At 51.7% G+C, this 25,937-nt stretch overlaps 1 protein-coding gene across 5 annotated transcripts in view; it reads right to left on the reverse strand.

The window, feature by feature from the left end:
• Positions 1-22,308, reverse strand: part of KDSR (3-ketodihydrosphingosine reductase) — a 41,003-nt gene extending 18,695 nt beyond the window's left edge. For 4 of the 5 annotated variants that reach the window (XR_003586743.3, XR_003586744.3, XM_042239151.2 and 1 more), the window contains exons 1-6: positions 22,168-22,308; positions 15,875-15,964; positions 13,758-13,814; positions 9,847-9,912; positions 9,560-9,655; positions 4,068-4,259 (exon numbers count right to left, since the gene is read on the reverse strand). Coding sequence is in view for 3 of the 5 variants with exons in the window: in XM_042239151.2 (XP_042095085.1) it covers positions 4,068-4,259; positions 9,560-9,655; positions 9,847-9,912; positions 13,758-13,814; positions 15,875-15,964; positions 22,168-22,275 (609 nt within the window). In the remaining 2 variants the exon portion in view is untranslated. The remainder of the gene's footprint in view (positions 1-4,067; positions 4,260-9,559; positions 9,656-9,846; positions 9,913-13,757; positions 13,815-15,874; positions 15,965-22,167) is intronic. The other variant, XM_042239150.2, reaches the window with a different exon arrangement.
• Between the last annotated feature and the right edge of the window lie 3,629 nt (positions 22,309-25,937).

Genomic DNA, 25,937 nt, shown 5'->3' on the forward strand with positions numbered 1-25,937 from the left:
AAAGCCTGCTTTCCTAAAAGAACAACTTCTAACGTCTTCAAGTGATGTCTTTATACCTAAAAGACTGGGTTTAGAAAAGAAAGCCAAAAATGCCAACAGAGCATCTTCCAATTTAGTCCTTGCACATAGAGCATTTCTAGATCCAGCTCTCGTCTAGGGAGCAAGAGTGCGGTGGAGGAAGACTGAAGAGCTCATTAAACCAGAAACAATGATCACAGGCACTTAGAGTCTTAAGTACAGAACGTTTCATTCACAGAAAACACAAACCACCTTGGCTAAACAGACCAACAAGAACAGAGCCGTGCAAGCTGGTGAGGAAACAAGTGCATCGGAGGCAGCTCTGCTATGAACATGCTCGATCCTGATGACTGAACTTACTTCCCCTCAACTCTACTTTCCATGGGACATGTTGATTTCAGCTTTTGCTTACATGAGGACATTTTATTTTAATAGAGTCCAAATATGGAGCAAAGTTAAGCCACTTGGCAAGCCCAGACCGGCCACTTGCAGCTTGTGAATCACACATGTCACTGAGAGCCTTCGGGGACTCGCCCAGAAGGGCAGCTCCGGTCTCTTCCCTCTTATTTATTAGCATCTTCCTTCCACCCAAAAGGGAAACAGGCCGCACAGATCAAACATGTGCCCTGAGTGACTCCTGGAGTCCTTCTACGAGACAGGCTTAGGGACAGAAAGCTGTCGTACATGCCTTTCAATCCCAAAATGTGCCTTCTGCTGTGTTTCTGAGGCCAAAGGGAAGAGCTGAGGCAACTCTGACCTAAATTACAGACACATCATAGCACAGACAGGGAGCGGGAAGGCAGGACCAAAAGGCACAGACTTTGCTACTATTTCTGTTACAAAGTCATGATGCAGCTTTCAGCAACTGGACAGAATTTTGGAAAACTCAGCTTTATTACCTAGAAAGCTACACAAGGCCATCTGCCTCATCTATTTCGGGAAACTGTTATAAAAGAAGGTGGTTATTCATAGAGGGATGTATGGAAGTGAAAGCTACAAAAGAAATTACTGGTGTTCTTGCTGGAAATTTCACAGCCATATGTGCCCCACTGGCTAAGCATATGTTACAGAGACTTGTTATCAACTAAGCGTATCAAGGACGTTGATGACAGTGAAATCTGCGGCTGACTCCTGCGGGATGAGATGAGCACAGAGTGCTGGTCCCAAAGAGGCCGGTGGGGACTCTCAGTGGCCCGGGACGTGTCTGCGTTACACGAGCTCCTCCAGTGTTAGGGCAGCGTGGCACTGTGCTCAGCACCACACAGGGCTCTCTGCAGGCTTCTGAATCAGAGGTTGGCCAGCTGCGGCCTGAGGACCAAATCTGGCCCTGTACCTGTTTCCACGAATAAAGATTTACTGGCACACATTCGCACCTGTTTATTTAAACCACTCACAAGGCTGCTCTCCTGCTATCATGAGAGATCTGAGCAGTCGCAACAGGTACCATCTAGCCCTCAAAGGCTAAAATATTCACTCTGGTGCTTTGGGGGGGGGGATAAAAAAGTGCCCACTCCTAAACCATGAAATGAGCGCCTGAAGCCACACTTGCTGTGAGCGGGTTGCTGCTGCTCAGTCGCTAAGTCATGTTCGGCTCTTTGCGACCCCACGGACTGCAGCCCGCCCGGCTCCTCTGTCCATGGGATTTCTCAGGCAAGCATACTGGAGTGGGCTTCCTTCTCCAGTAAGAGAAACGGCCACAGTTAATTTTCTTCTGGGCTTTTAACATCATGAGGTAGTGTTACATTTCAGTACACAGCTGACCCCTGAACAACATGGAGGTCAAGGCACTGACTCCCTGCGTGACCACATTTTAAAATCCGCACTTAGCTTTCCAAGGCGCCCACCACACCCACGGTGCAGCATCAGAGGGTCCAACCACCCTCAGGTCAGGTGGCTCTACCATCTTTACTGGAAGAAAGCCATTCACAAGTGGACCCGTGCAGTTCAAATCCGTGACGTTCAAGGGCAACTATATATAGAATTAGAAGGAATTTCACCTTAAAGTACACGGTTTGGGAAAGGGCCAGGAGGTGCTCCCTAAGCACCCCCGGTGGCAGCAGCGCAGAGGAGGACGGAGCTGCACACGCCTGGCAGGCGCCGACTGGACGCTGACCCCAAGCACCCTCCTGCCACGACACCCTCAGTAACCATGCAGATTCGTGACCACGCCCACTCATCAGTCTTTCTTTAGGGTATTAAACCGTAAGTATCAGGAGGGCCAAGTGCAATTTTTAGTCCAAGTCTTATTCTCATTTTTACCAACAAGGATGATGAGATCAAGTTAAATGATTTGTCTAAAAACTGAGAGCTACACAGTAGCTCTTCCCTCACACACATCTGCATTCTATTAGTCAGGACTTCCCTGGTGGCTTAGACGGTAAGGCGTCTGTCTACAATGCTGGAGACCTGGGTTTGATCCTTGGGTCGGGAAGATCCCCTGGAGAAAGAAATGGCAACCCACTCCAGTACTATTGCCTGGAAAATCCCATGGACAGAGGAGCCTGGTAGGCTACAGTCCATGGGGTCGCAAAGAGTCAGACATGACTGAGCGACTTCACTTTCCTTTCCTTTCAGGTGGCTCAGTGGCAGAGAATCTGCCTGCCAACGCAGGAGATACAGGAGACGCGAGTTCGATCCCTGGGTCGGGAAGATCCCCTGGAGGAGGAAATGGCCACCCGCCCCAGCATTCCTGCCTGGGAAATCCCCATGGACAGCAGAGCCTGGCGGGCTGTAGTCCACAGGGTCGCAAAGAGTCAGACACAACTGAACACCTGAATACACATGCATGAAGGAAGGATCTTCTCGTTAAAGGAACATCTTTAAAGAATGTTAAAGAACAATGACAAAGAAGGGGATAAAGTATCTGGTTACCCTTACGCATACTCACATGGTATCAGGTCAATACAGTCACAGCTTACGGGATCTTTAAAATTATCTACTTATTATTATTTTTTTTAATCAAGGTGCATCTTTCTTGTTTACTTTTTGGCTGCATTGTGAAGCATGTGGAACTTCCCCAACCAGGGACTGAACCCGTGTTGCCTGCAGTGGGAGCTTGGAGTCTCAACCACTGGGAAACCGAGGAAGTCTGACACAGTTATTTTCTCGTGTTTTACTTCACTGCACTTTGTAGACACTGCATTTTTTATTAATTGCAGGTTTGAGCTTCCCAGGTGGTAAACAACCTACCTGCCAATGCAGGAGGCATTAGAGACGAGGAGTCGATCCCTGAGTCAGGACGATCCCCACGAGGAGGGCACGGCAACCCCCTCCAGCGTTCTTGCCTGGAGAATCCCGTGGACAGAGGAGCCTGGCAGGCTACAGTCCACGGGGTCGCACAGAGTCACACACGACTGGAGTGACTCACACTCATCCACAGACACTGCATGTTTTACCCGATGGATGTCTGTGGCAACCGCGTACTGAGCAAGTCTACCGGCATCAGATTTCCAGCAGCAGTTGCTCACTTCATGACTCTGTGACACACTTTCGTAATTCCCCCAGTGTTTCAAGCATTTCGTCATGACTGTATCTGTTACGGTGATCTGAGATCAGTGGCCTTTGCTGTTACTACTAAGGGCTCACTGAAGGCTCAGAAGATGGTTAACATTTTTGAGCAATATAGTATTTTTAAATTAAGAACGTATACTGTTTCTTTCAACGTCCTTGCACACGTCACAGCACAGCACAGCAGAGACACAGCCTTCCCGTGCACGGGGAAACCAAACGTTCCTGTGACTCGCTTTAGTGTGATACTCTCTCTGTTGCAGGTGTCTGAAACACAAGAGCTCTGCCGTCTGCCCATAATACCATGAAGATGTTGGTGCTGCTAAGTTAGGTTCAGTCGCTCAGTCGTGTCTGGCTCTTTGCAACCCCATGGACTGCAGCGCGCCAGGCCTCCCTGTCCATCACCAACTCCCGGAGCTTACTCAAACTCCCGTCCATGGGGTTGCAAAGAGTTGGACACAACTGAGTGATTGAACCGAACTGAAAGGGGAACGTGTTCCCCTAGGTTGAAAGGAACAACGCAAAAGTGAAGACGCTCTTACCTCCATCTGCAAAGCCTCTGCCAGTCCCCTGATGGCAAACTTAGATGAAGAGTACGCTGTGTAACCAAAGAGGCCCAGCTGCCCGGCCTGGGAGGACACGAAGACGACCCTGCCCACGCGGCGCTCCTTCATGGTGGTGATCACCGCCCGGCTGGGGTACACGCTGCCCAGGTAGTTGACGCTCATCAGCCTCTGCAGGGAACAAAGAGGCCTGGAGCCTGAGCAGGGCGCACGCAACAGGCACCTGCCCCGGGTCACCCGTGCGCCCGCGCCCCTGGGGTACGCCGCCCCGAGTCACCGGCGCACCCTTCGGGTACCCGCCCCAGGTCACCAGTGCGCCCCACGGGCGCCCGTCCCGAGCCAGAGCCCGGGTCACCGGTATGCCCCACGGGCGCCCGTCCCGAGCCAGAGCCCGGGTCACCGGTGCGCCCCACGGGCGCCCGTCCCGAGCCAGAGCCCGGGTCACCGGTGCGCCCCACGGGCACCCACCCCGAGCCGGAGCCCGGGTCACTGGGCGCTCAGCGGAGCTGCTAAACAAACCGGAACTAAAGGGTCCCAGAAGTGACTGAGACAGGGCTCCCCGCTGGGGGCCCGTTTCTTTTCTTTCTCTCTCCCTCTTCTTTGCTGCCATACAGTTGCTTCACAATGTCGCCAGTCTCTACTGTACAAGAGAGGGAATCAGCTCCGTGCAAACGCACACCCCGCCCCTCTGGGTCATCACAGAGCGCCGAGCTCACTGCCTGGCCTACAGCCTGCCACTCCCTGGTTACGCAGGGCGGTGCGGTAAACATCCGTCTCAGCCTCCCGGTTCACCCCCTCCCGTGTCCGCCTGTGAGGGCCTGTTTCAATCTCCGGTCTCTAGCCTCACGTTCTCACGACAGCACTCGGGTCTTTGCTGAAGCCGGGACAAAATTAGTCTTCTCCTTAGAAAAGTACACTGCACGGTGCCGGTAATCCTCTTGAGAGACAGTCTGAGCAAAGAGCTTCCAAACTGTTCCTGCCCTGCTAGTTCTAAGTGACAGAGAGGCCAGGACAGGAGTTAAGAGCGTGGACTGCGGGGCTGGGCTCTACCATTCACGCCTATTTGGTGAAAAAGCTGGACACTCTACGTAATTCCTCCGCGGAAAGTGGGTTCACACAGTGTGATCTCACAGGCCTGCGGCAAGGACTGAGGGAGGAAGCAGAGGGCACGCGCCCTCCCCGCCCCACCGCAGCAACCACCCAGTGCACGTCGGTTCTCGTGATGCGGGGGGAAAGGCACAGGTACCAAGGGTCTCCTTCCCCCTCATCCTGGGAACTCTTAAAACTTTAAAATTTTCCACCTGAAAGTCTCATGACACTATCACAATGCTTATACATTAAAAAGTCTTATGAAAAACTAGGTCTATCACCATGCACAATATAAAACAGAAAAATAACAGAGGCCCCCAGGTGGAACCCAGGCCTCCTGCGTGTCCTGCTGAGCTATCAGGGGAGCCTCCAGGTGGCGCTAGAGGGGAAGCGCCCGCCTGCAAGGCAGGAGACCCGGGGACGCGGTTCCATCCCTGGGCCGGGAAGATCCCGGGAGGAGGGCATGGGAGCCCACTCCAGTATTCCTGCCGGGAGAAGCCCATGGACGGAGGAGCCTGGCGGGCTCCAGTCCGTGGGGTCGTGAAGAGTCAGATGCGACTGAAGCAACTTAGCAGGCACACACTACATCTATTAAAGAAATTAAAGTTAAAACCTTCCCACAAAGAAAATCTCAGGTTTCACTGGTGAATTCTACCAAGTATTTAAGGAAAATAAATCAATCCTACACAAATTCTTCCAGAAAACTGAAAAGGACGGACTATTCCTCTACTGATGTTATGAGGCCAAAAAGTAACACAAAACCAAAAAGTAACATTACAAAACGCTACAGCTAATATCCCTCAAGAACACAGAAAGGATAACACATCCTGACCAAAGGAGGCTTATCTCAGGAACACAAGGCTGGAAACGTCTGGAAACTAATCAGTGTGAGTCACCACATTAACTCACTATTTGATGGTGAAAAGGACTCGATCAGCCCAGTAGAGGCAGAAAGAGCGCCTGACAAAATTAAACATCCATTCCACAAAAAACTCTCAGCAAATTAGGATAAACTGCTAAACTCGGAAAAGGGTGTCTACCAAAAATAAACAAACAAAGCTACAGCTAACATCAGGCTTAAGAGTAAAAGGCCAACTGCTTCCTCCCTAAAGTCAGGAGCGAGACAGAAACGCCTACTTTGGCCACCTCTAGTCAGCACGGCACTGGAAGTTCCAGCCCACGGAATACGTGTATCTAGATGGCAGTGGAAGACCTAAGACTTGCAGATGACATGATCTTGGCTGTAGAAAGTCCAGTGAACACTAGAATTAATAGTTGAGTTCAGCAACACTGCACGATCGATACACAAAAATCAATTGTAGTTTTTTCTACATGAGCAACAAAAACTCAAGAAATTGAAATATAAAAACCACTTACACAAACATCAAAAAACATAAAATACTAAAAAACATGCAAGCTCCACACACTGAAAATTATGAAACACGACTGAGATGATTTTGTTTAAAAACCTAAATAAACGGAGATATATATTATGTTATATGGGTTGCTGCTGCTGCTGCTGCTAGGTCGCTTCAGTCGTGTCCAACTCTGTGCGACCCCATAGACGGCAGCCCACCAGGCTCCCCCGTCGCTGGGATTCTCCAGGCAAGAACACTGGAGTGGGTTGCCATTTCCTTCTCCAATGCATGAAAGTGAGAAGTGAAAGTGAGGTCGCTCAGTTGTGTCCGACTCTTAGCGACCCCATGGACTGTGGCCCACCAGGCTCCTCCCTCCGTGGGATTTTCCAGGCAAGAGTGCTGGAGTGGGGTGCCGTCGCCTTCTCGGGTTATATGGGTCAGAAGACCGTGGGATTCTCCAGGCGAGAGTGCTGGAGTGGGGTGCCGTCGCCTTCTCGGGTTATACGGGTCAGAAGACCAAATATCGTTAAGATGTCAGTTTCCCTCACATGTACCTATGATGTCAGTGCAAAATCCCAATCAAGACGAACTGGGGCTTCCCTGGTGTTCCAATGGTTAAGAACCCGCCTTGCGATGCAGGGACATGGGTTTGATCCCTGCTCAGGGAATTAAGATCCCACATGGTGTGAAGTGCCTGAGCCCACGTGCCTCACGAACGACACCACTGCTGGGACACAGTGACGAGCGGTCCAAGTGCAGAGGTGCTGGTGTGGAGACGGTGCGGGGCTGGGCGAGGAGATGGTGCAGGGCTGGGCAGGGGGGGTGCTGGTGTGGAGATGGTGCGGGGCTGGGCGGGGAGACGGTGCGGGGCTGGGCAGGGGGGGTGCTGGTGTGGAGATGGTGCGGGGCTGGGCGGGGAGACGGTGCGGGGCTGGGCAGGGGGGGTGCTGGTGTGGAGATGGTGCGGGGCTGGGCGGGGAGATGGTGCGGGGCTGGGCAGGGCGGGTGCTGGTGTGGAGATGGTGCGGGGCTCGGCGGGGGGCGTGCAAAAGAAATGGACTGTGACTGCTTTTTCAAGCAAAGTGAGAGAGACAGAGGAAGGAGACAGTGTGATGGGAGACAGGCTGAGAATACGTGAGTTTTTTAAAAGGATTAGATTCATGCATTTTTAAAATGTTGCCACATACTTCATATTCTATACGTGCGTTTTATTTCTTCCTTCATCTCACCCGCTTCATATTTTCTCCTTGCCACTGACACCCACCCGCCGCTGCCCGAACTTTTTCTTTAATGCCACACCACAAGGCAGGCAGCATCTTCGTCCCCTGGCGGGCTTGAACCCGTAAGCCCTGCGGCAGGCGCACGGAGCCTTGACCAGGACTGCCAGGGCAGGCCCGCACAGTCACCCGGTCTCATGTGCTTAGCTCCTGCTCCTCTTGCTCAGTTATGACCCCCACACATCTCTGACCCTGAGCTCCAGACCTCCGTTAGACACAGATGCGGGGGCCCTCCCCCTCTGCCCTGCACAGACCCTGCTCCCCGGCGCCCGGCTGCACAGCTCTGCGTTTACGTGCTGCAACCACACAGCCCCTTGCACACTGGTCCTCTTCACCATCCACGGTCGACCGAGGAGTCTGCCGACCTCCCTTCATATCATCTTCCACACACAGGCACACAACTCACACTTCTCTCTCACCGGCCACCTCTGAAGTCCTTCCCCTCATCCGTTCATGCCTAGACTACAGCGACTTCCTCCAACTAATTCTTTACACAGCCGTTGACATAATCTTCAAAATGTCCCTGCCAGTACCTAGAGATAAGGGCATATAGGTCAAGACATCTATCTCTTGATTCCCCTCCCCTTTGGCTGTGCTGAGTGGCATGTAGAATGTTAGATCCCAGACCAGGGATTGAACCCACAGCCCCTGCCTCAGAAGGCAGAGTTGTAACCACTGGACACCAGGAAGTCCTGACCCAACAGCTACCTTTTCTGCTGAGCTGATAAAGAAGCCTCACAATACCAGAATCCCAGCTAAGGCAGCACCCTGCGTCTGCCTGTGCTGGCCTTGCCCAGCTTGACTTGAAATCGCAGAGCTCACAGTGCTTTCCCCCAGCCTGTCAGAGCAGGACGTCCGAACTGCTGCTCTGGGAGGCTCCTCTTCCATAACAGCGGGTGCGCTCTAACGTCACTGAGAAGATCACTCAAAGCCCATCACCACCATGAAGGCTCTAGAGACCAGGAGGAGAGAGACAGCTGACGCGACAGCAAGTGAAGAAAAGCACGCTGTGCACGGAAGGACTTCAAGGCTGCTGTGCACTCCTGCAGCCGACACTTCAGAACCATGACACGCTGTGGCGCGCTGCCTTCCTCTCTGGGATTGAGAATGCCAGAGTCTGCTCTCCAGCTTCTTCGGGTTTTCATTGTTAAAAACACGGATACTTGACAAGACAATCCAGCATCTCTTGGCTTACAAAGAGCTCTATTGATAATACGACCTCAGTAAGTCAATACTAATCTGTGTCAGGCTGGAGGTTGCATTCCCATCTTACAGCTGAGGAAGCCAAGGTCCAGCGGTTTGCGTAAACTTCTAAGGCTGGATGGTCACTGGGACTAAGACCCTGTCCAGCCTTCCTCTAGTTTGCTGAAGCTTCTGTTAAACTGGAATGCATTTCACCTATTTCATTCATAAAGCTTTTAGCCATAAACTAGTTCTCCCTCCACCCCACTCCAGTACTCTTGCCTGGACAGAGGAGCCTGGTGGGCTGCAATCCATGGGGTCCCAAAGAGTCGGACACGACTGAGCGACTTCACTTTCACTTTTCACTTTCATACACTGGAGAAGGAAATGGCAGCCCACTCCAGTGCTCTTGCCTGGAGAATCCCAGGGACGGGGGAGCCTGGCGGGCTGCCGTCTATGGGGTTGCACAGAGTCGGACACGACTGAAGCGACTCAGCAGCAGCAGCAGTTCTCCCTTTTAGTGTATGGGCTACCACAGTGAGAAAATGAACAAATTTTTACTTACTTCAAAAGTACTGACTTCAAGATCTTCAAATTTTCCTGCAAGTGACGTCCCTGCACAGTTCACAAGCATGTCCACCGGGCCCAACTTCTCCTGTGCCTGGAAGTTCATCAAATTGGGCATCAAGGAAGAGAAACAAAGAACCCGTTAGCAGCCAATCAAGTTGATAAACAAAATCCATAGAACGATTAGACCTACAGGGAAGGTATGCCACCTGCAGGCCACACATCAAAATGGCAAGGACCGATCAAAAGGCGAGTGGGCCAGCTTCAGCCGCCCCGCCCTCTTACTTGTTTCATGACGTTCTCCACTTGGCCATAGTCCTGGGACACATCGACTGATATACAAAGCACCACCTGTTAGAGAGAGGAAGAGTGATCAAGGCTTTAAATGCAGAGCTTTAAAAGAGCTGTCTTTAAAAATTAAAGGCAATTCTTTCCAGCAGATAAGGAGCCCAGTTTGGACGCTCCAATTCCAGGATCGAAGCCGCTGCCGATGCAACTAGGAGGCAGATGGGGGACGGGCGGGCAGCTCTTCCAGGGGTTCAGCGGCGAAAGACACCGCCCACAAGGCAGGGGATGTGGGAGACGGGGGTTGGATCCCTCGGTCTGGGAGACCCCCTGGAGGAGGGCACGGCAACCCGCTCCAGTGTTCTTGCCTGGAGAATCCCAGGGACGGGGGAGCCTGGTGGGCTGCACAGAGTCGGACACGACTGAAGCAACTCAGCCTGCATACACGGGCAATTTTTGGCAGGGCGGGGAAAACTGTTCAAACTACCAGGGAAAAAACATCGCCAGGGCCCTGCTTATGCTATGCAGAGAGACGCGCCAGCTCTGGGACGGGAGGCTGCCCTGGCCCCTCGTGCACGCCCCAGCCCTGAGGACCTTCCCCTTCCTGGACGTGCAAGTCAAGGACTATTCACACGGCCTGAGGCTTCTGCCAGGTGAAGAGCAGGGCTAACTAACCAGGGGGAGAGGGGGCGGCCGCGGCGTCAGCGAGACTGGCCTTCACCAGGACGCTCCAGATCTCTAGACGGTGCCCTTCTCTACCAGAGCTACAGGGACAGGAAAACAAAGCAACGAAGCTGGGGGACCCGCCGAGCTGAAGCAGCGACGCTGGGGGACCCGCCGAGCTGGTGCTTTCCAATGTCTGTGGGCTTCAGAGAAGGGGGTACAGACAGAGGCGCCAGTACTAGAGAAAACCCCACATACGCACAAAGAGAGGTGGAAACCCCCCCACACACACAAAGAGAGGTGGATGAGGACATCTGCTTGCAGGACAGAGTGCAGAGGAAGGACAATGCAAACAGCCAGTAAGAGAACGGATCCAAGGCACGCTGCGGCGCCCAGGGTCACGCCACAGCTGTTGAAGAGACGAGGCAGGTTTATCCGACTGACATGCAACGTTCTCTCCACTTCACTACCCTAGCATCTTAACATCACCGACTCAATGGACATGAGTCCGAGCAAACTCTGGAAGATAAGGACCGGGAAGCGTGGCATGCTGCAGTCCAGCAGTCCATGGGGTCGCAAAGAGTCGGAGATGACTTAGCGACTTAACAACAAAAAAGACAACAGAGCTCTCTAATGAATTTCTGGAGGGGAAAAATGAGGCGATTGAAACCACAGTGAAACACCATTTAAAACCCATCAGAAAACTTAGAAAGTCTGTTAATACCAAGTACTGGCAAGGAGTCACTACTGGCAGGAGTGTAACCATTTTGGTGAAGCATGCGCTCGACAGTTTCATTTCTAGGTGTGTTCCACCCTTGTACAACATGCACAGAGACAAACCCTAGCAACAGCAAGGAGAGCAAACTGACAGAAAACATGGAGATACCCTGAATACCCACCCACAGCAGAGCTAACAGAGGAGAGTCTACACAGACAAGAGACTCTCGACAGAGAGCCGATGGATGGAGGACAGTCTACACAGACAAGAGACTCTCGACAGAGAGCCGATGGATGGAGGACAGTCTACACAGACAAGAGACTCTCGACAGAGAGCCGATGGATGGAGGACAGTCTACACAGACAAGAGACTCTCAACAGAGAGCCGATGGATGGAGGACAGTCTACACAGACAAGAGACTCTCGACAGAGAGCCAATGGATGGAGGACAGTCTACACAGACTGGAGAACTCTAGACAGAGAGCCGATGGATGGAGGAGAGTCTACACAGACTAGAGAACTCTAGACAGAGAGCTGATGGATGGAGGACAGTCTACACAGACAAGAGACTCTCGACAGAGAGCCGATGGATGGAGGAGAGTCTACACAGACTAGAGAACTCTAGACAGAGAGCTGATGGATGGAGGACAGTCTACACAGATTAGAAAACCCTAGACAGAGAGCTGATGGATGGAGGACAGTCTGTAGAGACAAGAGACTCTAGACAGAGAGCTGATGGATGGAGGAGAGTCTACACAGACTAGAGACTCTAGAGAGAGAGCTGATGGATGGAGGAGAGTCTACACAGACTAGAGACTCTAGAGAGAGAGCTGATGGATGGAGGAGAGTCTACACAGACTAGAAAACCCTAGACAGAGAGCTGATGGATGGAGGACAGTCTACACAGACAAGAGACTCTCGACAGAGAGCCGATGGATGGAGGACAGTCTATACAGACTAGAGAACTCTAGACAGAGAGCCGATGGATGGAGGAGAGTCTACACAGACAAGAAAACCCTAGACAGAGCTGATGGATGGAGGACAGTCTACACAGACAAGAGACTCTCAACAGAGAGCTGATGGATGGAGGACAGTCTACACAGACTAGAGACTCTCGACAGAGAGCTGATGGATGGAGGAGAGTCTACACAGACTAGAGAACTCTAGACAGAGAGCTGATGGATGGAGGACAGTCTACACAGACTAGAAAACCCTAGACAGAGCTGATGGATGGAGGACAGTCTACACAGACTAGAAAACCCTAGACAGAGAGCTGATGGATGGAGGAGAGTCTACACAGACTAGAAAACTCTAGACAGAGAGCTGATGGATGGAGGAGAGTCTACACAGACTAGAAAACCCTAGACAGAGAGCTGATGGATGGAGAAGAGTCTACACAGACTAGAAAACCCTAGACAGAGAGCTGATGGATGGAGGACAGTCTATAGAGACAAGAAAACTCTAGACAGCAGCAAAAAAAAAAAAAAAGAGCAATTACTTCATGCAGCAACTGAGGGATTTTAACAATATCAGGTGAAGAATACACAAAGAATGATGTTGTATAAACTTAGAGAAAACAGGCTAGCGATGTCCCAGGGCCAGGAGTGCGTGGAAGAGAACCAGGACTGACTGCTAAGGAACATGGATCTCCTTTACGGGAGGATGAGAGTGTTCCATGACTGCATCTGGCGATAACTGCAACTCTGTGGATATGCTAAAACCCACTGAACTGTACACCTTAAATCAGTGAGCTAAACAGTATGTGAAATTCTATCTCAACAAAGCCATCAAAGTAAGAATGATGCCATGAAGTTCAAAAGGCAGCAGAAGCAAACACTCTTCTTGGGGTGACGGGCACTCATGGTCCAATTATTTAAACACAGTGGAAGGGAACTCCCTGGAGGTCCGGTGGTTGCGACTCTCAGTGCAGGGGCGGGGGCCCCTCCCTGGTCAGGGAGCTAAGGTTCTGCCTGAGTGCGGCACAGCCAAAACACTAAAAAACGAAAGAAAAAAACTATAGAATCAAGTTGGGGGTCACCTCTAGGAATGAGACAGAAGGATAAGGCTGATGTGGGCAAAGAGAGGAGATTTCAAGGGCCCCAGAAAATGCCATTTATGAAGTTGGGTGATGAGTGTGTGGCTATTAATTTATCATTATGTTTTAGCCTAAAATATATATTGTATAAGACATATACCATTGCATTCATCAAAAAATTGCATAATCAAAAAATATTTTTAATACCTCCTTCCCTTTATGTTAATTTGAATAAATAACTGAAATGAAATCATTTTCTAGGAAAGCATCCTGTTACTGGATCACTTGAGTGTGTGTGTGTGTTAGAGTTTATGCATTGCTCGGGTAATAACCTGAAATCCAAGATAACTCAAACAATTTCACGATTTTAGAAACAATATAATTAGGAACAGTTGGCGTGCTTTCAGCGAACTATTCGCAGATGAAGTCATGGTCTCTTCCTTTGCACACCTGTGCTGATTAGGCAGAAAATACATCACGAGCACAGCGACTTTACCTGTTTATCATTAATAGAGTGTTTTTCGATTTCTTTCTTTGCCTGCAACAGCTTGTCCTGAAAGCAACAGAGAACAATTAGTTCTGGTGATGGTCTATTTGTCCACTTGTCTGTTTAAAAGGAGAGAAAAAGCAGTTTGTACGAGGATTTATTAACTGCCAGAGAGCACACGGGACATCACCTGTGTGTGCAGAGCTACGGACCACACGGCTGTGAAGTAGGCTGAGCTGTGACTGAGGGACAGTGAGGTTTTACATTCGCTGCAGAGAAAGACAGTTTAAGAAACTGACGAACCTCAAAGTCCCAATCATCAGTATTGATCGCTAAGGGTCTCCCATCAACTCTCATAAATGTTTCCATTGTCATTACGGAGACAGGAAACATATTCCCAAACTGAAGGGTGTGGTGATTTCACGGCATAGTGATTTCCTGCAAGATCATCTAAAGAGCCCTTCCTCCACCAAAAAAGCAAATAAAGTAAAAATCACTCGTGAGATGGACGAGGTACACCTATGCTTTGAGGACAAGCAAAACTGTCCGGTAATTGAGTGATTCTCCCAAGGTCTCAGTGGTGCTTGTCTTAGTCATTTTCAAGAAGATGGAGATCAGTTTACAGTGCCTCAATCTGCTATAAAGGCTAGAATTTAAATACAGCATGACGGCAGAGATGAACAAAAGGAGAAGGGAGTCCTTTCAAAAGACGCGGAGGTTTTCTAAACAAGAATGCGCCTGTAATAAAGTCGCATTATTCTACTGATACAGAGGGGCACCATCTGACTTTGCCAGAATCGGAGCATAAAATTACACTGGAGAGTGAAGGCCTTCTCGGTGCCGGAAGGCTCGTTCAGCCCCAGCAGCGCCAGGAGCCACGGAAAGCCGGGGCCTGCCCTGCCTCCCGTCTCCTGCGTCTTCCGGCACGCCCCAGCACTGGACAAACCTCACAGGACGCCGTGTCACCACCGCCGGGTTTTCAGTCGCGGAAGGTGGTTTCGCTGCCACAGCAGATGCGCTGTTGGAGCAGTCCCGGGGCAAATAAAAGGAGCTGATGCTGCCTTTCTTCACTTTTAAAGAGGTGACAGCGCCCAGAGCCTGATCTGCGCGGTCCCCCGGGACCCCCGTGGCCAGCCATCCCCCAGGGGCACTGCCCAGCTGTGGCCACCCCCCGCCCCCGCCCCAGGGCAGCTACCACCCCGCTGCCCTCCCTGTTCACCGGTGAATCAAACCCCATCAACGACGCTGCGCTGCATGTGCCCCTCGGTCCATCGTCCTCCCTTCTTGTCTTCAGCCAACAGAGATGTCCTGAGCGCCCACTGTGACCCGAGCTCGAGGCCAAGCCAGAAGGCCCGCCGTGGTCCCCCACCCAGGGAGCAGGAGGATGCGGGACTATGGGGGAGAACAGAGCGCCCCACCTTGGGCTCTGGCAAGGAAACAGACACTGAGCAGAAAAGGAACCAGATCTGGTGCTGAAGCGGCACAGAAAAACCCCTGCTTTGTGGGACTCTGGGGAGGAGGGAGACTCCCCCGTGCAGTCTGGGTCTCACTACAGATGGCGATTACATCGCAAGCAAATTACAGAGGAACGCCTACAGTCATCTTTCAGGACTCAGATCCGCCCTGCGCCGCCGTCGGTGGCTCCGGGCAGGGGGCTGGCTGCCTCCGGCCGGGGTGGGGGGGGGGGGGGGGCGGGGGACACCTGAGTCTCTGCTTCTCCCAGGCCTGCAGTCTCTGCAGTGTTGCCTCAGATTTCCTGGCCCTGAATAAACATCTGTGGAGCTAACCTGACTCCAACCAGGGAGTTTTTGCCCAGAACACAAATAACCAGCCAGATGGTAAAGAATCCACATGCAATGTGGGAGACCTGGGTTCGATCCCTGGGTCGGGAAGATCCCCTGGAGGAGGGCATGGCAGCCCACTCCTGTATTCCTGCCAGGGGAATCCCACGGACAGAGGAGCCTGGCGGGCCACAGTCCACGGGGTTTCCAAGAGTCGGACACCACTGAGCACAGCGCAGGAATCACAGCTCCAAGCAGAGACGAGGGTGAACACTGCGAGGCTCGCACGGCCTCTGTGACTCACATCATGCTGACTCAGCACCTGAGAACGCAACCGGAACTTACCTCATTCCGTGCAACCAGAGTTATAAAGGCTCCTTGTTTGTAGCACTCGATAGCAATGCACTTCCCGATGCCACTAGAGCCTCCTGTAACCTAAAGGCAGAAAGGAAGAGATCTTAGCACTTGAAACTTCCCTTCTGTGGGAAATTTTTAAAACCTATGACAGGGGGCTTCCCCGGTGGTCCGCCATATGTAATATGGATAATAGACAGCCAATGGGAATTTGCCATCCGACGCAGGGAACTCAAACCCAGGCTCTGGAACAACCGACGGGGGGCGGGGTCAAGAGGGCGGGGAAGTGGGTTCCCTAAGGCTGACTCAAGCTGTTTGGCAGAAGCCAGCACAATACTGTAAAGCAATCACCCTTCCATCAAAAGTAAGTAAATAATAACAATAAATAAAGAATCTGCCTTGCAAGGCAGGGGAGGCAGTTTAATCCCCGGTTGGGGAACTGAGATCCCAAACGCCCCGGGACAACGAAGCCTGCGCCTCGCAACTGAGACCCAACGCAAACAAATAAAACAACTATGATGGGCTCCAAAATCTAACCTACAGGAACTAAATCTTCAGCTGCTGTAGCATCGTCATCCCAGACCGAATGAACGGTGTTTAAGAACAGCAGGGCGTGCGGGTTTGACTGTTTCCAGTGCTGAACTGTCCACTGCACACCTGTAATATATTTCTGAGTCCACTGCGGGGAAAGAGCCCTATACATCTAGCTGATGAGTCTCATTTCAGTCTGATAATCCGAAAAGATCCGTGCACCCCTATGTTCACGGCAGCACCAGTCACAACAGCCGAGACGCGCAAACCACCTAAACGCCCGCGAACCGATAAGCCGTGTGGACGCACTGGACGGGCGTGCACGCATGGACTGGGGCGGAACGCCACCGGCTGTAAGAGAGTGCTGTTTGCAGCGACACAGATGGGCCCAGAGGCTACCGTACCAAGTGAAGTAAGCGATACAGAGAAAGACAAGTATCAGCATCGCATGATGCCGCGGTACGTAGAATCTGATATATGACACAAATGAGCCTGTCTGTGGAACAGACCCACAGACGCAGAGAACAGGCTTGCGGTTCCAGGGCGGCCGCGGGGCGGGGGCAGGAATGGACTCGGCGTTCGGGTTTAACAGATGCGAACTACTATGCGCAAAATGAATGGACAAGAAGGGCCTACTGCACAGCACAGGGAATCACATCCAACCTGTGGTAAACCGTTGCGAAAAAGGACGTATGTGTATATATTATATGCAATATATAACTGAATCACTTTGCTATACCGCAGAAATTAACACATTGTAAATCAACCGTACTTCAATAAATTAAAAAATAAAATAAACACATTACTTTGGCTTTGCGTCCAAATGAACATTGTCTTTCTATATATCTTCTATGAATGACCAGTTCTACAGGAGATGAAAAGAATAATCACCAGCCTATATCTTATGATCTTTCAAATGACTGCTTATTATAAAGTAATACATGATCACGTAGAAACACTAAGCAGTGAAGCTTTTCTTCTGGCACGATTCTCGTCTTCACCGTCCACAGCTCAGCATACTGGCTGGCTCCCAGTCATGCCTTCTCCAGCCACCGGGCCTTTGCACATTCTATTTCCCCTGCCAGAAACGCCCTCCTCCCCTCTTTTCATCTAACTGGCATCTATCCACCCAGTCAATCTCAGCTCAAATGATCACAAGCTTGGGAAAGCCTCGCAGGCTGCCCTCGGCGCCGCCTCCCCGCCCCAGCCCGCTTTCCAGCACGGCAGCCTTTCTCCCCTTGCTTTTCCATCACTCCACAGCCACACAGCCGCGCATTTATCTGTGTGACGATCGGATTCCCAATCATCTCTCCCATTGCCACTCCACAGACTCCCTGCTGCTGCTGCTACGTCGCTTCAGTCGTGTCCCACTCTGTGCGACCCCACAGACGGCAGCCCACAGGCTCCGCCGTCCCTGGGATTCTCCAGGCAAAAACACTAGAGTGGGGTGCCATTGCCTTCTCCAATGCATGAAAGTGAAAAGTGAAAGTGAAGTCACTGAGTCGTGTCCAACTCTCAGCGACCCCATGGACTGCGGCCCACCAGGCTCCGCTGTCCCTGGGATTCTCCAGGCAAGAGCGCTGGAGTGGGCGCCGTTGCCTTCTCCCTAAAAGTACCAATTCCATTTGGCTCCCCACTATATCCTGGGCTTCCCTAGTGGCTCGGATGGTAAAGACTCTGCCTACAATGCAGGAGACTTGGGGTCGATCCCTGGGTCAGGAAGATGCCCTGGAGAAGGAAATGGCAACCCATGCCAGTCTTCTTGCCTGCAGAATTCTCCTCCTGCAGAGGAGTGTGGCAGGCTACAGTCCATGGGGTCGCAAAGAGTTGGACACGACTGAGTGACTAACACACACACGGTACTCCCAGCCCTCAGTATAATGCCTGGCATATAGAAAGGACTCAAAATATACTTAACTTAATGATACAAATGTAACATTGTCTTTCTATTCATTTTTCCTACACACATTATATAACACAGGTCAGGGGAGCAGGTGAAGGAGGAAGAGACGAGTCAGACAGGCATCTGCCCTCACACATTTGTGTATCCTACTTTAAAAAAAAAAATGTATAGTCGAAAAACTAAAAGGACACACAATATTGCCTTAGATAGCTATATCAAAACTTAGTTAACATTCCCCTATAGTCAGACATCTAGATTGTTCTGAATATTTTATTGTTAGATATAAATCTTGCTGTAAAGAGTATCTCTGATCGCATCTCATGACTTTAAAGGTCAAGACTCCTTCCTACACAATGTACCTATCTCCATGCAACTTCCCAGTCTCTCCTGAGCCTCAGCTTCTCACTAATGAAGGGATTTCTTTGGGTTAATTAACCAATTATCTACCAGTTACTGTAAAGATACATCTGCTATCCCGCCTCAGAGCCACCTCTGAAGAGCTCTTTGCTATGAAATATGTTGCAGGGGGGCTTCCCCGGGGGTCCAGCAGCTAAGACTCCCAGCGCAAGGGGCCTGGGCTCTACCCCTGGTCAGAGAACTGGACCCCACCTGCTGCAACTAAGGGTTCACCTGCCCCAAGGAAACAATGTGGCTGCCACAGTGAAGACCCAGACCACCCATGTAAATAAACGTGGTGGTTCGGTTGCTCAGTCGTGTCCGACTCTCTGCGATCCCATGGACTGCAGCACGCCAGGCTTCCCGGTCCTTCACCATCTCTCTGAGTTTGCTTTAACTCGTGTCCATTGAGTCAATGTAGATAGATATTTAAAGTATATATATTTCACAGGCGGTTTTGGCTTATCATTCATCATTCCAATTAGCAAGATCATTAAAAACGTCCCTGACTGCCACTGCTGCCTACAGGTCCCTTCACCCAACATCTCCTGCACACCTGCATTTCCAAATCCCATGGAACCTGCAGAGGCGGGTCCCAACAGCTCCTCCTCCAAGAGGCCTTCCGGGCTCCGCCCTCTGTCCTCTCTGCCACTTTTGCACCTTCCGCAGTTCATTCTGCGCCTGCCTGAGCTTCCAGGTCAGACTCTGAGTTCGCTGAGGAGGAGTGTCAAGTCTGAGCTACTATCCTCATTCATAGCACAGCACTCTGCATAAACAGTTGCTAAATAAGTACTTGCCTACCATTAATTTGCAAAGTGGCGTACGATGCCATTTCCGTGAAAAAAGAAAAAAAAAAAAAAGCCAAAAAAGCCTGTAAGTAAATTCCCTGTTATTCCATGACTACATGGAAGTTGAAGTGATGAGGTGACTGAGAAAATGTATATGCTCTCAAGCGCTCTGTAGACACTATGATTGTTACCGTCCTGTTTCTAGACTGAAACAGGCAAGCAAGCTGTGTCAAACTGCTGCACAGCAAAGAGCAGGGTGTAATTTTATAAGATTTGTCCATAAAAACAAGAATAAGACCTTAGCTTCTGAGTCATGGTTCATGGGAAACTGACCTTCCAGTCCAAGCCAGCTAATTCATAGAAGGTATCTAAGAACAGGCGTAAGTCAATCCAGGCTACGTTACCCTTGAGTGGTATAAGAAAGCTTAAGAGATTTTCTTAATGGCTGAGAAAACCGTAAATATGCACTGAGTAGCCTGACCTTTGGTAACTTGAGACATGAGACCCTAAAGATAACAGTTTAATGCCTTTCTTTATCACTCGCTCTGACTGTTCTGCCACTACTGTTTTAAATGCTAGTATCTCTCCAATTGCACCACACACCTCTTATCAAGGGCAAGAGAGGGCGCTGTGCAGTCAGAACAGCTTCTCCATCCATCTCTCCAAAAGGGTGGGTTTGATTTTCTAGTTCTCACCAAATCAGTTTAACAGTTTTGTTTAAAAAACAGCTGATTTAAATAAGTGTATACTGTGTAAGAGGGGTTCCTTGGTGGCTCAGATGGTAAAGAGTCTGCCTGCGAGGCAGGAGACCTAGGTTCGATCTCTGGGTCGGGAAGATCCTCTGGAGAAGGAAATGGCACCCCACTCCAGTGTTCTTGCTGGGAAATCCCGTGGACAGAGGAGCCTGGTGGGCTACAGTTCAGGGGGTCACGAAGAGTCGGACACGACTGAGTGACTTCACTTTTCACTTTCATGCGTTGGAGAAGGAAATGGCACCCCACTCCAGTGTTCTTGCTGGGAAATCCCGTGGACAGAGGAGCCTGGTGGGCTGCAGTTCAGGGGGTCACGAAGAGTCGGACACGACTGAGTGACCAAGTGTTTGCACGTGCGTGTGTACACACACACACACTGCGTAAGACGTGCTGCACAGCTTTACCACTGTCATTAGAGAGCTAACACTGGTCAATCAGAAGTGTTTTAAAAACAAACGAATAACTAGCTCTGACCTAAGCCTGCTCATGCTTCCCCATCAGCAAGACATTCTGAACACTGGCCCCCTTCCTGACACGACTGGGTCTGGTCCTAACAAAACTCAAGAAAAACAATTACACTTTTACTCTTTTTATGTCATTAAAAAAAGAAGACAGATGGTGACACCATGTCAACTATTCATGTCGTCCTCACATTATTTACAGTGGCACAGCCAAATGAGATGGTGAGAGTAAGAAATTCTGTGGGACCTACCCCAGCAGACATGTTCGTTATCTTATCCACCGCCTGCAGAAGCATGATGGGGCTGGTAGGACCAGAGTCACCATTTAGTGAGAGTCCCTTACAGACACTACAAGGTATGCTCTGCAAACATCGCTGCTAAAAAACCCAGGTTTTAAAGCCACAGTTTTTGAGGCATAAGCTCTCTTGCAGATGTGACCCCTTCAGAAGGTAACATGATTGTAAAATTTTGCTCCTCTCTTCCCTGCTAATGAACTAGCAAGTCACCTCCTTATCTATCTTCTGCATCAGGAATGGCAGGAGGTGGAAGTACACTAAATAGTTTGACGAGAGAAATTAAACAAAATATATGTTTCCATTCACAAACTCTCCGCGGGACGTCAGACACGCTGAAAGCAACGACCATCCCATTCCATCTCATCTCAGCGATGCTCGGATCTTAGCCAGGACACCCAAATGTCACCTCCCACACCAGGAGGATTTGCGATAACTGCTTAGTAACTAACTTTTCTTATTCATAAGCTCCCGTCTCTACGTGCCTCGGGCTTGTAAAAAAATTCAAGTAAGAAAAGAGCCCAGAAAGCCACAGTAAATGGCAGCATACTGGGCGCAGAAAAGAAGGCTTTCTGTTTAAGTGAGGTGGTCTACCTGCAGAAAAGGGATCGCCGAAGACAGGAGTTTCTGGTAAGAAACAAACCAACCCACAGACCCCTTCATTCCCAACGCACAAGCCAGGTTCTCTGGCTCAACCGTCTGACTCTGAACCGGGGCGGCACCCGCCGACCCCAGGCCGAGTCCAGCAGGGACAGGCCGTGCAGACCGGGCAGAAGGGCCCCAACGCCGCTGGCGAGGGCTGCCGCTCCGCCGGAGAGACTCTGCCCGCTGTCACTTGCGCAGGCCGCCATCCGGGGGCCGCCCCGGCGGAGCCCCGGGCCCCGGCCAGGGCCGCGCGCCGCGCGCGGGCCGCCAGCGACCGCGGGGTCCCGGCGGAGTCCCGCAGCCTCTCTGCCCCTCGGCGGACTCATCGGGGAGCCCGAGCACAAAAACCCCCAGACCCTCGGACCCCGGAGAGGCCCCGGGCGCGGACGCGCGCCCCCCGAGCCCGCGCCGGCCCCGGGGGAGCAGAGGCCGCGGAGGAGACGGCGCGGGGCGGCGGGGCGGCCTGGGGCCCGCGCTCCGGGGACGGCGCCGCCGCGGCCTCGGGGGCCACTCACCACTACGTGCGCCCCGGACAGGGCGAGGGGCTTGGGGCTGATGAGCGGGGACACCATGTAGAGCAGCAGCACGAAGGCCACGAGCGACGCGGCGGCCAGCAGCAGCATCGCGCGGCCGGCGGCCGGGGCGCAGCTCGGCGCAGGCTCGGCGGTCACGCGCGGCGGGGCCGGGCCGGGGCGGGGTGGGGCGGGGCTCGGCGGCGCGCGGGGCGGGGGCTGGGGGCGTGGGCGGGGCGGGGCGGGGCCTAAGCCGGTATTTGGCGCCGGGCGAGGCCGGCGGCGAAACAGGTCGAGGTGGGCTCTCGGCGGCGCTTGGGGCGGGGCCTGGGTGAGGCGGGGCCTGGGTGAGGCGGGGCCTGGGTGAGGCGGGGCCTGGGTGAGGCGGGGCCTGGGTGAGGCGGGGCCTGGGTGAGGCGGGGCCTGGGTGAGGCGGGGCCTGGGTGAGGCGGGGCCTGGGTGAGGCGGGGCCTGGGTGAGGCGGGGCCTGGGTGAGGCGGGGCCTGGGTGAGGCGGGGCCTGGGTGAGGCGGGGCCTGGGTGAGGCGGGGGCAGGGGCGGGTAGTGGGCGGAGCCTTAGCCTGTGTTTGGCCCCGGGCGCGGCCGGTGGCGGAGCAGGCGGGCGTCGGCTCCGTGCGCGGGGCGGGGCGCGGAGGCGGGAGTACCCTGGGCTCCCCACGTCCCCGGCGCCCAGACCGGCCCAGCACCGTCCGCCGGGGAGGCGGGGCCTCCTTAGGGCCGCGGGGCCGGGCTCCGAGCCTCCCCCATGTCGGAGGCGGCGGCCCAGGGCTGTCTACGCGCCGGTCCGGACCTCCCGGTGTCGCTCCAGCGCGGGAAGCCCGGCATCAGGCCCGCGAATCCCGGGCTCCATTTCGTATTTTCTTTCGTGCTTAGAAAAGGGTCACAGCGCACTTTCGCTTGCCTAGGACCGGGAAGGCCTAGACAGGGAGTTCTAGAATCGCTCAGGTCATTCAGCTTCCTTGAGTTCAGAGTTCACCTTTTACTAGGGCAGGGTTTAAGAAAGCCAAACGCTTCATTGAGATCTAATCGCCTAACCGTATAATGCACCTGTTTAACGTGCGTTATATAGTCAGAGTTGTGCAAATATCACCACCGTCATTTAGCTGCACCCGGAAGCACACACACAAATCCCTACACGGTAAGTCACTCCCCATTCCCTCCCACCCCCTCGGGCTCTAAGTAATCACTAATCTTTCTGTCTCCATGAATTTACCTATTCTGGATATTTCATATAAATGGAATTATAGAATAGGCAGCGTGTTGTAGCTGCCTTCTTTCAGTCAGCATAACGTTTTCAAGGTTCATCCATGTGTTTCAGTGTATCAGTAATTCGTGTTTTTTATGACCAAATTCCATTGTGTGGAGAAACCGTATTTCAGTTACCCATTCATCAATTGATGGACATTAGGTTGCTTCTACTTCGGGACTATTATGAACAATGCTGCTGTGAGTATTCATGCAAAAGTTCTTCATTTCTCTTGGTGGTATGCCTAGGAGTGGAATTGCTGGATCTTATAACTGTTCAACCAGAACTGCCAGAGCATTTTCCAAAGCAGCTGCCCAATTTTACAGTCCCTACCAGCAGTGTATGAGGGTACCAGTTTCTCCGCGTCTTCACCAAGACTTGTTTTTATCCGTCTTTTTAATTACAGCCTCCACTGTGGGTGTGAGGTGACATTTTGTTAGGGTTTTAGTTTGCAAAAGGCACATATTTTTTGTTCACTTATGTGCTTTACTTTTTTGAAGTTATTCTTAGAAATACTAGACAGCTCAGAAACAAAGGAATTGATCTTGAGTTTTTCTTCTTAATTTATTGCCCAGAATTAGCAAAACTGCAGCTTTGAGTCCCCAAGACTTCTGACATCAACTGAATGTTTGGAGGAGGGATTCCCAAGCCACCCTCAGGTTTGATTATTTGCTAGAAGGACTCAGAGAGCTCAGTAAGAGCTGTTACGCTCATGATGATGCTTTATGAGGGTCAGCCAAGAGAAGCTGTACACAGGGCGAAGTCTGGGCTTCCCTGGTGTCTCAGTGGTAAAGAATATGCCTGCTAATGCAAGAGACACTTAGCTGCAGGTTCAGTCCCTGGGTCTGAAAGATCCTCCCGAGAAGTGTCCAGTATTCTTGCTGGGCAATTCCATGGACAGAGGAGCCTGGCAGGCCACAATCCATGGGGTTACAAAAAGAGTCAGACCTGACTTAGCGACTAAACAACAAGGGCACAGTCTGGAAATCTCCAGACGTGGACCTCCCAACCCTGGGTGTGACAGTTCCCATGGAGAGTTGCCAACTAGGGCAGGTCAACCAAGGAAACTCCTCTGGTATCCAGAGTTTATACTGGGGCTTCATTACTAATAGGGGCTTCATTCGTAATAGAATTGACTGACTGCCTTTGTGGCTGAAGGCAGTCTCCAGGTTAGCAGATAACAGAGAACTCCCACCTAAATCACATGATTGGTCTTTCTGGAATGGGCAGGCCCCACCCTAAAGTCCAATTTCGCCAGCCCTCATCTGAACAAGGACGCTTCCATCAGGCAGGTCTGAGGGAGAACACCTCCAAGAAGCCAAAGGAAACGGCAAGAACTTCTCTGGGGTCCAGGCCATCCAGTGCCCTTCTACAACAGAACAAACATATGCCTAGTATTTGGAGGAGGCGATGTGAAGTAGGAGGCTCTTCATTCAATTTCACAACAGATGTAACTACCGGTATCCATATTGCAATCTTGCTGCTGAGATGATGCCAGTGTTACGTCATATCCCGGTGTGTTTCTTGCTGTTGTTTAGTTGCTAAGGCCTGTCCAACTCTTTGTGACCCCATGAACTGTAGCCTGCCAGCCTTCTCTGTCCGTGGGATACCGCGGCAAGAATGCTGGAGTGGGCCGCCGTTTCCTTCAGGGGACCTACCCGGCCCGGGGAGCGAACCTGTGCCTCCTGCACTGGCAGGTGGGCTCCTTGCCGGTGGGTCCCCGGGAAGCCCTGTCTGGGTGTGAGTGGCAGACATAGCCTGAAAAAGAACAACGAAACGGACTGAAGACCTAAACAGACGGTTCTCCAAGGAAAACATACAGAGGACCAAGAGGCACATCACTAATTATCAGAGAAATGCAAAGCAAAACACGGGTCAGAATGGCTGTCCTCAAAAAGTCTACAAATAATAAATGCTGGAGAGGGTCTGGAGAGAAGGGAACCCTCTGTCACTGCTGGTGGGAATGTAAACTGATACAATGACTATGGAGAACAGTATGGAGGTTCTTTAAAAAACTAAAAATAAAACTACCATGTGACCCAGAAACTCCACTATTGGGCATATACCCTGAGAAAACCATAATTCAAAAAACATATGCACGCCAATGTTCATTGCAGCACTATTTGTAATGGCCAGGACTCAGAAGCAGCCTAGCGGTCCATTGACATGGGAATGGATAAAGAAGATGTATACACAGTGGAATATTACTCCGCCATGACAAGGAGTGGAGCTGAATCATTTGTAGAGATGTGGACAGACCTAGAGACTGTCAGACACAGTGAAGTAAGTCAGAAAGACAAAAACAAATGTTGTGTGTTAACGCATCTATGTGGACTCTAGAAGAATGGTCCAGTGAAGCTATTTCCAGGCAGGAACAGATACGCAGATATAGAGAACAGACGTGTGGGCCTGGGAGGGGAAAGGAGAGTGACGAATTGAGAGGTTGCGACTGACATACGTACACTACCGCCTGTGAAATAGACAGCTAGTGGGCACGCAGCCCCCTG

Source organism: Ovis aries, chromosome 23 (genome assembly GCF_016772045.2).
Source record: "Ovis aries strain OAR_USU_Benz2616 breed Rambouillet chromosome 23, ARS-UI_Ramb_v3.0, whole genome shotgun sequence".
Lineage (NCBI taxonomy): Eukaryota > Metazoa > Chordata > Mammalia > Artiodactyla > Bovidae > Ovis > Ovis aries.